Raw genomic sequence first — 11,553 nt, forward strand, 5'->3', positions numbered from 1 at the left:
CAAAAGAGACGCATTCCTTTGTCACCAAGGTACATAATGAATTTCGTCTTCCGCTGGCTTAAATACTGGCAAATTTTCAAATAGTTGCTTGAATATGGAACAGGATGAAAAATTTGAGCGAAATATGTGCTCTGCAGTATGGCAAACGGAGAAACACAACTAGTAATCGCTATTTTTCGGTTGGTTCCTCTAGCATCAGCTGATCCCCAAAAAAAGGTGAACATTATGTATATACACGCGTATTTCATTCGCTAGTGTGGGTGCTTGAGCTGTCAGAAAGCTCCATATATGGGAATGACATTTGTGACAGTATGGGGTCTGGGGTGGAAAAGCTGGATAAATTTAGCATCTCTAGTTTTCGAGCAGTTACAGATTCTGTCATCACACTGCTTTTTGGGCTTTTTGTAATCATTGCTGTTTGAAAACCCCTGAAGCAAACATAAACAAAACTAAATATTTAAAAATTTAAACGCGATTACGGTATTGAACAGCTATTAACGTTAAAGATTAGTTTCTTTATGTCGTTTCGTACGTGTTTGTAAATGACTAATGTTATACTAAAGGTGCAAACCAGATTTTTGCACTAAATGAATCATTTCGGTTATCGCGCTTGTGCAGGCTATGTCTAAGCTTAGTTCGTTCGTGTTTTTTGATCTCGAAACTACAGGATTACCTGGAATAAAATGTCCAAAAGTTACGGAAATTGCACTGTACGCTTGTTCAAAAAACCATCTTCTTGATTCCCATGAAAATGGCAAAAAACTACCGCGTATTCTCCATAAACAAACTATATGCCTTAATCCACGACGAGTAATTGATCCGAAAGCATCGGAAACAACTGGTATGTAGTCAAACGTGGTCTTTTATAATAAAAATTTTAAAAATTTTCAACGCCACAGGACTTTTCAATGATATGTTGGAGCAAGAGGCACCGTTCGATGAGAAGACAGGTATCGATAGATTCAATATTGCTGTGAATTTTTCAATTCTATAAAAAGTTTTCTTTAGGTCAACTCATCGTCTTGTTTCTGGAACGTTTGCAACGACCAGCTTGTTTAGTTGCACATAATGGAAACCGGTTTGATTTTGTCATACTCAAGAAGGAACTAGACGGACTAAACATCAAGCTACCAGATGACATATACTGCGTTGATTCGTTTCCTTTATTCAAACATCTGGAGAAAATCAAAGAACAAAACGAAAAGGTCGCCGAGGAAAATGAACTTGCCGAACTGGAGTTTTCGGCTGTGTCGGCTATGCAAGAACTTGAAAGTTCTCAAGATGCGCTAGCTCAAATGCAAAAACTAAATGAAATGACTCCACAGAAGAGTAAAGTTCAAGTAAATTTTAAAAAAGCCTTACGCTCCTATCTTGAGGTAACTCCAACTCAGGACCCGGAATCTAGTAAGAATATAGCCGAACGTGCCAACCGGCCCCGTTCGAAGCGACAACTTTTTGCAAATAGCGAAGTCCTCAAAAACCCTAGCTTAGAAGACGAAAGCCCCAGTGGGTCGACCAAGTCTGTTCGAAAGAAATATCGCCTCTGCGATATCTACGAGCGAATTTTCAAAGAGCAACCAAAGCAATCACACTACGCAGAATGTGATGTGCATACGCTAATTAAATGTGCAATCGCGGAAGGAGAAGCTTTCGTTGCATACGCTGAGGAGCATTGTGTTAAATTTGTCGATTTTTCTGGAAAATTTTAATTGTCTGCATGAACGTTCAGTTTTATGTTCCTGATTCTTTTATTTTTGTCTTCATATTACTGTATGTATAGTAATGGTATTTTAACGGTAATGGTGTATTAAAATATTGCAAATAATGTTCCTGACCTTCAATGCGGACTAAATTTAATGTAGGTATTTAATTTTAGCGATTTTTTCTTAGATGATATAACCCAAGACAGCACCACATTTTTTTATTAAATTTATAAATTCGAATGTTTGATCTTGCATTGCATTCATTTGCAGTAAATATTCAGCTTTCTGTGTGTGATAGAAAGTTACTTGATTATTAAAGGGATGTTACTGTGCGTTGGTTGAAAATGCTGGTTCTGTTTGTGATACCTATTGTATGTACTCAACTTTTTGTGTTGGACGAACCTGTACGACCTGTACTCACCAACATACTTCATCAACATATACGTATGTGTGGGTGGGATCCTTAATGGCGATTTGAGCGCTGATAGAGTACCAAAAAATCAGAATCTTTCTAAACATTTCGAGAATTTAAGAGGATTTGTACTAAACAATTGTGAAGTCAAATATACACTCAAGTACTTTTTTTCACGGTTTGTTTTTTCGATTATTGTTGCAGTTGAAAACCATAATAATCGACGTGCGGCATTCGGTTTTATTCGTGTTCTGTGTGTCGCAAGCGGTGCGCTGTATAGCGCATCAATGTGCGAACACAGCGCACCACGTGCGACGTAGTTGCGACAGACAGAACAAGAATAAAACCGAATGTCGCACGTCGATTATTACGATTTTCAACTGCAACAACAATATTAAGAATTCAATTGGGACCGGCTCGACATTTGTCGCGTAGTTTGTAAATGGTCCCTAAGGAGCACCTTGTTGATTAATCGAAAAAAAAGCAAACCGTGTAAAAAATTAGAGTGACTATATACAGAGTGGCGACAATGTCAAAATTGGAATGATAATTATCTGTCAGTGTCATTCCAATCGAGCAGACGACCTATCCAACGCGCATGCAGGAAAGAGAAAGAAAAACCTTGGAAAACCCGCATTGCATACATTTGGGATGACTTGTCGCCACTCTGTATATAGTCACTCTATAAAAAATGACTTTAGGCTGTGAACCATTTCGCGAAATTTTTAACTTTTTGGTTAAAATTTGACAGTTCGATGGTTATTTCTCCTTGAGTGGTTAAAATCAGTTCAGAATGTGAACCATTTCATATTTGACAGATTGATAGTTTTTTTTGCTCAATGAGAGCATATAAGGTGAGGATGAAAATATTGTTTTTTCTGTCCGAGTTAAAATCGGAGGAATTTTTGATGTTCATTTGCTTTTATTTGATAGATAAAATTCATCTCATTTCAAGGGGTCGGACACTCAGCACATAGTGCCCCGGCACTGCAGAGATATCAAACGGCACACCTCTAAAGCCTTATAAAAAAAACCCGATTTAATCCACCTAGTGGTGAAAGGAACCTTTGTTATAGGTCTTACTTGCTATTTGAGATAGAAATCGACACGTCTTCGGAACATAATTCATCTATTGGTTAACGTTGCGTGGTGCGTTGGTTTTAATTAAATTTTTGGAAATTAAATAAGTTTACAAAATTTGAACAAAATAGCAGCACCTATAAATTTTGATAGATCCTTTTTTCATGAAATTACTGAGTAAGGGTAAGCTGGTTGTTACTAATTTGAGTAAGTGCAAGTAAAAGCAAGTTATAAGAGGAAATATTATTCTTTAACATATATATTGCGTAGTAAAAGTCTAGTTTATAGATTTTGAACTACGCATAAATTTCTGTAACGCCATTATTTTTGATTGACATCAATAAAGTTTTCTTGAATAAATTTCATCAATTTCTATTAACCTTCGATTACTCACGCTGTTGCATTTTGTACAACACGTGTAGGTTTTTGAATGCCATATTGTTATAAAGTTACAAATCTCTGTTTAACTAACGTTTGTTCTTCAATTACCTTGTTATGAGCAAAATGTCATAATTATGCATTAATACTTTAAATTGTTAGGCAAATAGATCAGCATAAACTGACATCACAGAAACGAAGCAATCAGCATGTGAGTTGTACCGCGATTGGCCCTGGAAGTTTCTCTCGTTTCTTCATTTGTAAAAATGGTGTCTGTATGCAGCAACACAATCAGCAAATATAAAATGTTTAAAATGTATCTGTTGGTAGTCGAGTCATTCGGGGTCAAAATTAAGGCATTTTTTTTAATCAAAGTTCTACAGTACCTAAACAAACAAACATAAGGTATACTATATTCATCAAAGTTGTGTAGTTTTACTATTTATATAATTTTGTAATACATGAAAAAGGAATACAACAATTACAAAAAGAGCAAAAATAGAAAAAACTGATCTTACAAATTCATATACAATGAATAAGATTTTTCTCTCTTCGCTTAATAGTAAGAAGGTTACTGTATTCAACAAAATTTCTTGTAATAATATGTTCTAAAACTTTGCAGAACACATCAATGTGTTATATTGAAACTGAAGAAAAATAATTTTTTTATTTCACTTTTAGGGGGATTAATCAAAATTTAAATTGCACCAGACGATAGAACTTTCAATTTCAAGAAATTCTTCCGAAGGTTCCATAAACCTAAAACCAAGTTTTCCCAGTCAAAATTCTAATGCGCATGTCTTTTTGGCTTTGGGCCATTGTGCGCGCGAGTAACCGAATTACAAAAGCCGGCGCGAGTGTTGGAGGGTTAATATCTCTTGATCGGCAAAACCGATTCTTCTGAAATTTTGCAGATATATTTGTAGCATTAAAATCTCTAATTTGATGCCAAAATAATTCAAACTAGATAAATCATGTTTGATGAAATCGTTATAACTTATTGTAAATTTTAATGTGTTGTATTCAATTGATCATAACTTTTAAATTAAACGTCCAATCAAAAAACAAATCAATAGTGATCTATTAGGTTATGTTGCCTGTCAAATGAGACTAATAGCGTCTAAATCGGTTTAGTCATTTCTAAAAAACAGGCGATAATTATTACCTTGTCAAAACAGGTTTTTTAAGCATAACTTTTAAACTGATTGTTTGTTTTCAATAAAATTTATCTGAAAAATTTAGTGTTAACAAGAGCTTTCATTCGATACCAAGATCGTTGAAATCGGTCATTTGGGTCCGGAGAAAATCGTGTCACGTAGTTTTTACTTTTTTACTTATAACTTTTAAACGAAATGTCGGACCTCGAAACAATTCAATAGTGATATACTAGGCAATAATACCTTTCAAACAAAAGTAATAGCGAACAAATCGGTTCAGCCATCTCCGAGAAACAGGCGAAAGAAAAGTTGCGCCCCGCACATACATACACACATACACACACACACACACACACACACACACACACACACACACACACACACACAGACATTGCTCAGTTCGTCGAACCCTGTCGATTGGTATATGTGGCTCGGCCCTCCGGGCCTCAGATCAATTTCGTGTTTTTCGACCAATTCCTAAACCTTTGTTATCGTATAACAAAGGTAAAAAACATTTATAGGGCTTCACACACCTCCGGTTCAATTTTACATATGAAATGGGAACACTGCCGGTTGTCAAAATCATCTCGCATGGTTGCCAGATCTATCAGATTTTAACGAATTTAACAAATCTTGCAGTTCGGCACTTTCGGTACAGCATCGGCACAGTTCGGCTCGTTTCAAGCCGCCTAACATAAAAACGGCTGTGCCGAGTGACCGACCCCTTGTCTCATTTCAACCCGGGTTGTTTGAACAAATTTATAATGTGATAAGCATCCATACCAATGTAAAAAAAATCTAACGAAAAATCAGTGAAACTTGTCGAAGCTCTCTTCCTCACCTGTGCATATCTCATTGGCTCTCAGAACTTGGTTAAAACTAACCATGCTCCCGAGCAGGGTTATTTTCGGAAAACCATCGAACTGTCAAATTTTAACCAAAAAGTTAAAAATTTCGCGAAATGGTTCACAGCCTTAGTGTATTTCGCGTAATTTTATATTATGAGGTCTTTGAATAAATTTTAATGCGACATTATATTTTTATTGCAAACCAATATTGTGCTTTTACTTGATCGTTATACTAATGTTCCTAAATTTTGAAGTACTCCATAAACTATTTATGTTATTTAAAAGATTAGACCGAGAAAATAAAATACTCCGGAGAAAACGGCAATGTCCCAAATTTATGCATGCACAAAGATCTGTATTTGTGATGGCAGCTCGCTCGCCCTCATCGCCCTCACCCGCCCGCTTAGGAAAAATTCGGATGCCCAGCAGAAATCGAACAGAATCAATATGGCGCCGGCAAAATTTGACATTCAGAACCGGTTCGTCTTCTTCGTTTTTCGCTCGCTTTTCTGTATGTCAAAAATGACATTTTAAAACGGGAGATACGTGCTTCACACGATGCTGCCTAATGTTGCAGTTCCGCATTACAGGTAAGAAAATAATATTCAACCTGTTTCTGCGGGATTTAGTTTCTGTTTTTAAAGCCTCACGAAACATTTTAAATCACACCATCGACATCTGTATATCGAGCTGCAGTGAACGCCAGCGACAGCATGTCTTGGGCTCAAAATTTGACAGCGGGCCCAAATCAAGCTGCTGGCAGTCGAGTGAAACGAAGTGATGAAATGCTATTTCATTTTCGCTCTCGCTGAGATGTTGGCTGCAAAAGCATGGTTGCCTGCCGATGGGTTGTTTTAAATGGTCGATTCCAATAACGTGCGTGCTCCGTGCATTCTTTTTGTTTTCAAACCAAAGGTCCCGCTCATCTGGTTTCAGCTTCTGAAATGCACCGAAAACTAACAAAAATAAGCTGAACGTAAGAATGAACAATAAAGTAGTGTAAAATGCGCAAATGTATGTATTGTATTTATTTATGATGACAGCTTTTTTTAATCAAAAAGTTACGCAAAAAACAAACCGGTTGAATCGGATTCGGTATCGGTTCTGTTCGACATGGCTGACAGAAATCGAACAGAAATCTGGCAGACAAAACCATTAGGCGAAATTTCTGCCAGAATCGGTTGTTGCATTTCTGCTAGTTTTCACGGGTGACGGCGGCCAGAAATCTGGCAGAAAAAGTTTTTCGCTGCCAGATTTTTGTTCGATTTCTGCTGGACGCGCAAAACTGCAGCGAAAAACTTTTTCTGCCAGGCATTCTGCCAGATTTCTGGCCGCCGTCACCCGTGAAAACTACTGTTTTACCTGACTCACTGCGAATATGCGTGTTATTGAAATAAAACGTCACCATGCGTTTTATTCGTTTATAACGCATATGCAGCTAATATCGATAACAACCGATTTTTTATAAGTTGTGCTTTTGTTATTGCATTTAACTTGTAAAAAGTTGCATAAATAACAATTCAGTTTCACAATACAATTATTGCGTACTACTAGCACTTGCAATATAACGTTTAAGTACGTTATTTTTAGTGATCAAAATCAACGATATTTTCGATACAAGGGCGATATTTTTCGAAACCTTTCGAACCAACACGATACCGCGAATACAACGCTATGCGCAGTGAGTCAGGTAACACAGTAGCAGAAATGCAACAACCGATTCTGGCAGAAATTTCGCCTAATGGTTTTGTCTGCCAGATTTCTGTTCGATTTCTGTCAGCCATGTCGAACAGAACCGATACCGAATCCGATTCAACCGGTTTGTTTTTTGCGTAACTTTTTGATTAAAAAAAGCTGTCATCATAAATAAATACAATACATACATTTGCGCATTTCACACTACTTTATTGTTCATTCTTACGTTCAGCTTATTTTTGTTAGTTTTCGGTGCATTTCAGAAGCTGAAACCAGATGAGCGGGACCTTTGGTTTGAAAACAAAAAGAATGCACGGAGCACGCACGTTATTGGAATCGACCATTTAAAACAACCCATCGGCAGGCAACCATGCTTTTGCAGCCAACATCTCAGCGAGAGCGAAAATGAAATAGCATTTCATCACTTCGTTTCACTCGACTGCCAGCAGCTTGATTTGGGCCCGCTGTCAAATTTTGAGCCCAAGACATGCTGTCGCTGGCGTTCACTGCAGCTCGATATACAGATGTCGATGGTGTGATTTAAAATGTTTCGTGAGGCTTTAAAAACAGAAACTAAATCCCGCAGAAACAGGTTGAATATTATTTTCTTACCTGTAATGCGGAACTGCAACATTAGGCAGCATCGTGTGAAGCACGTATCTCCCGTTTTAAAATGTCATTTTTGACATACAGAAAAGCGAGCGAAAAACGAAGAAGACGAACCGGTTCTGAATGTCAAATTTTGCCGGCGCCATATTGATTCTGTTCGATTTCTGCTGGGCATCCGAATTTTTCCTAAGCGGGTTGTTACAAGGGGGTGGGGGGTTCGCGAAAATGGCATTTCTGGCGTTACGTAATATTTGAACGGCTCCTTAACGTCATTGGAATCGATTCAAACTATCGCAAACCAAACAAGAATCGAGTTCATAAAAATCGATTTTCTAGTTCGAAATAGTGATGTCCGAAATTTTCAATTGACCATTTTACGAACTAAAACAATAAAATTCCAGCACGGGAAACCACAATAAACCTTTGCACGGTGCCTAACCTCAACTCTGGTTTGACGTTTTTGTGTGTTTTGTTTTGATTCCCTTTGGAACCTAATTTTATTGCTAGTGGGTTTATTACTTGTAATTCGTACCACTTGTTTGCGGAAACCGGAAATACCCGACTTTTCCGAAGCAGGAAAATGATAACAGTTCTGTACAACATATATTTTTGTCCTTTTTGTAGTTTTTTGCTTCTGGGTCTTGCGAATAAGTAATCAAAACAAACCCCACAACACTGTCAAACCTGGGAGGAAAAAAAAACGCGCTGACATCTGCGTGCAATGCTTTATTCTATATCAGCACGTTACCTTGTCGCTTGTCATATTCTAGATAGAATTAACAAAAGGGCGAATGTCGCAAATGTAAACAAAACAGGTGAGAGTTATGTTTTGCTGGAGCAGCATTGGAAAATCAACCATCACTCGGTTTGTCTACGCTTGCGATATTCGCCCTTTTGTTAAAGGGCCAAACAGAATGCTGCGTCAACGCGTCCGTCAGCGTTATTCTGACAGTTTTTCCGTGGGTTTACTGTCAAATTGACGCTGACGGATGCGTTAACGCTGCATTCTGTTTGGGCCTTAATGCTATCTTCATATAAAATCATTCATTTTATTCATTCAGAAAAGACGTCTGTCGAACAGGGTGGGGTTTGCAAAAATGGACGCTACAGTCTCTGTAGTCATATCAGCCCCCTGGACATCACTTGTTCGAAATTCGAACTGACACTCGCTCGTTTATTTTTTAAATCGAAATCTATCGAATCGAAACTAACAACAATCAAGTAATTAAAAGATTAAAGTGCGTATCTATTGCAGTTGTATTTAAATAAATATTTAACTACAATAGCGTTCAAATAGTTTGCCATGTCCACGATTAAAAAACAAACGGCTATGCCTCGTCGAACGGAAGAGTTCGATTTTTCGGCTCCGCAATCGTCTGTGAAAAAAACCCAACGGTCAGTGAAGAGAAGAGCCCAACATCTATTAAACTTAAACTTGATGTTCATTATATTTTATTGTAGACAAAGCCGCATTGCACAGCCGCTTCGTAAGTTGTCCAAGCCAAGTCTAGGTCCGCTCATTTCTGGTGAAAATGCTCGTCCATCTTCAGATCGGCAGAATATTTTCGTTCAACAGACTCCAGCTATTGGTGGTAAAACAAGAAATCCCATTTCAACCCCTGCCTTCCGTACTCCTTTGAGAAGCAGTGAAAATTCAACGGCAGTTCCATCTACTGCCGAACAAAACAAAATGCTTACCGAAAATCGTGACTACATGGCTGCTCAAAGCGAACGAATTTGTGACTATTTGGAAACTATTTCTGATCTACCACAGGATTTCGTAGAACGGCGTAACCTGAAGGCTATGTCAACAAAACAATTCTTAGTAATAATGGCCCATCTGTTTCGGCAAATCGGAGGAAGCAGGTACAAACTAGGAACCAATTTTCTGGATGATATAATGAAGACGATGTCCGAATTGGAATACCCTTTTACAATAAACAAATCAATGTTGAAGACACCGAATGTTCCACACTCAATTTCGCATATTATCATTATGATTGGCTGGTTGGTTCAATTAGTACCGAAAACAAATCAAAGCGTAAGTCTTTTTTATGTTCTACATATATAGCAAATAATTTGTAATGCCATTTTTAGTTGGAGCCGCTAAAGCAAGATGTGACCCTATCTGAAGAGTTTCCTAGCCCTAATTATCAGGCGTTGTTTTATAAAAGAGCTGAAGAAGGGTTTAGTCTGTGGAACCTCAAAAAAGAAGTGGAGTTCGAAGCAATAGTCGAGAATCTAACTGATGAATTAGTAATGGCTCGTACTAACGGTTTAAATCAACAGCAAGTCTCGGTCAAAGTTCTTCAACTGGAAAAGGAATTACAAGACATCAATAACCGTTCGATTCAGCAGGGTCGCGATCAGAGCATGGATGGTTTGGCGGAGGCTATTCAACAACAACAGCAACTAAAGAAAAAGCTTTCAACAGAGTTGAAATCCCTGCAGAAAGAAGCTAGCAAGACAGAAGAGAAGTTCTATCAAGATCAAGAAGACTTTTACGATTTAATGAAAAAAATGGATCAACTAAAACTGGACATCAAATCACAGCAGCTAAGTGCTGAAGAACGGGATGAACTTATAGCTTCGATAGCTGCTAATAAAAGCTTGCTGAATGCCAAACGTCTCGCGGTAACCACTTTGGAACACACATACTTTGAACATCAGATTGTGGTCTCGAGACTAATCAAGCAAAAGTTTACATTAATCTCGAATTTGAATACTCGGTTGCACCAGTTCGCGGATTCTTCAAAATCAATGATAGATTTTACTCCGCCGACTTTAGACATTAAGACTGAAAACTACGTTGAACTTCTACAGGATTTGCAAAGTATTAAATCACAAATCGAAAGCGTACTTAAACAGCAATCGGTGATTTATGGTCAACTCAACGAGCAACGAATGCGCCTTGAACAGCACTTGTCGGATCAGCAAATTCAATACAACGCTGTTGAGAAATCTCTTGAGGAAATAAATGCTCGCTATGAACAGCTTCAACAGCAGAGGAACGACATTGTGGGTCAATTGAGTAGCACGTCGGCGGAAAATTGCCAAACAGCACACCGGAAGGAAGCGGAACGAGCTGAGATGGATAAAAGGATAGCCGAACTCCAGCAGCAGTGCGAACAGAATCGAAGAGCGATCGAAAAGTTAAACCACGACAAACAAAAGTTAATGGTCGAAAAGCAGGAACAGTGTCATGAAATTCTGGCCGAGAAAAAGCGACTGCAACAGGAGATGACGGAGTTGGTGGAAAAAATGGAGGCCGAAGTAGCTGGTATGGAGCGTGAACTAGAGGAAACCGACAAAAACGGCCGATGAGTGATTGTATAATACATTTGTAATTATACATTTGTTTATCATTTTCCAAAATATTTATGTTGTCTAAATGGTATAATTTTAACAATTTTGCTTTCAAAATCGTTTGTTAAAACAGTACGTTTGTTAAAAAAAAGTTAATTTAATTCGCCGTTGAAAAAAGTTTGAAAATATCCTGAAGAAAGTAATACACAACGAAAACTGTCTGGCTCTTAAGTTTGCTTATTTTGAAAGCCCAAGAGAAACCCCAACTAACGTTAGTCAAACATAATTGACCTTTTCTAGTCAGTTGTTACAAAATTAGCATTTATTTGTACGTTATAAAACTTACCTAGGATCATGTTAACTCT

At 37.8% G+C, this 11,553-nt stretch overlaps 2 protein-coding genes across 2 annotated transcripts; both read left to right on the forward strand.

The window, feature by feature from the left end:
• Positions 1–511: 511 nt before the first annotated feature.
• On the forward strand, positions 512–2,322 carry LOC128737134 (DNA polymerase III PolC-type). Its single transcript, XM_053831699.1, has 3 exons — positions 512–841; positions 900–950; positions 1,009–2,322. The coding sequence occupies exons 1-3, from the start codon at positions 622–624 to the stop codon at positions 1,707–1,709; spliced, it is 972 nt and encodes a 323-aa protein (XP_053687674.1). The 5' UTR covers positions 512–621; the 3' UTR covers positions 1,710–2,322.
• Positions 2,323–9,156: 6,834 nt separating this feature from the next.
• LOC128737454 (kinetochore protein NDC80 homolog) lies at positions 9,157–11,347 on the forward strand. Its single transcript, XM_053832092.1, has 3 exons — positions 9,157–9,277; positions 9,344–9,923; positions 9,980–11,347. Exons 1-3 carry the CDS (start codon positions 9,186–9,188, stop codon positions 11,204–11,206), a joined length of 1,899 nt encoding a protein of 632 aa, XP_053688067.1. The 5' UTR covers positions 9,157–9,185; the 3' UTR covers positions 11,207–11,347.
• The last annotated feature ends 206 nt before the right edge of the window (positions 11,348–11,553 follow it).

This window comes from Sabethes cyaneus, chromosome 2 (genome assembly GCF_943734655.1).
Source record: "Sabethes cyaneus chromosome 2, idSabCyanKW18_F2, whole genome shotgun sequence".
Classification (NCBI taxonomy): domain Eukaryota; kingdom Metazoa; phylum Arthropoda; class Insecta; order Diptera; family Culicidae; genus Sabethes; species Sabethes cyaneus.

What these genes read in the sequence shown, in the direction of transcription:
- LOC128737134 (XM_053831699.1), top strand. Translation starts at nt 622, where the DNA reads ATGTCTAAGCTTAGTTCGTTCGTGTTTTTTGATCTCGAAACTACAGGA. An exon ending in GAAAGCATCGGAAACAACTG is followed by an intron (nt 842 to 899) that starts GTATGTAGTCAA and finishes TCAACGCCACAG; the next exon opens with GACTTTTCAATGATATGTTG. An exon ending in ACCGTTCGATGAGAAGACAG is followed by an intron (nt 951 to 1,008) that starts GTATCGATAGAT and finishes AGTTTTCTTTAG; the next exon opens with GTCAACTCATCGTCTTGTTT.
- LOC128737454 (XM_053832092.1), top strand. Translation starts at nt 9,186, where the DNA reads ATGTCCACGATTAAAAAACAAACGGCTATGCCTCGTCGAACGGAAGAG. An exon ending in TCTGTGAAAAAAACCCAACG is followed by an intron (nt 9,278 to 9,343) that starts GTCAGTGAAGAG and finishes ATTTTATTGTAG; the next exon opens with ACAAAGCCGCATTGCACAGC. An exon ending in TACCGAAAACAAATCAAAGC is followed by an intron (nt 9,924 to 9,979) that starts GTAAGTCTTTTT and finishes TGCCATTTTTAG; the next exon opens with TTGGAGCCGCTAAAGCAAGA.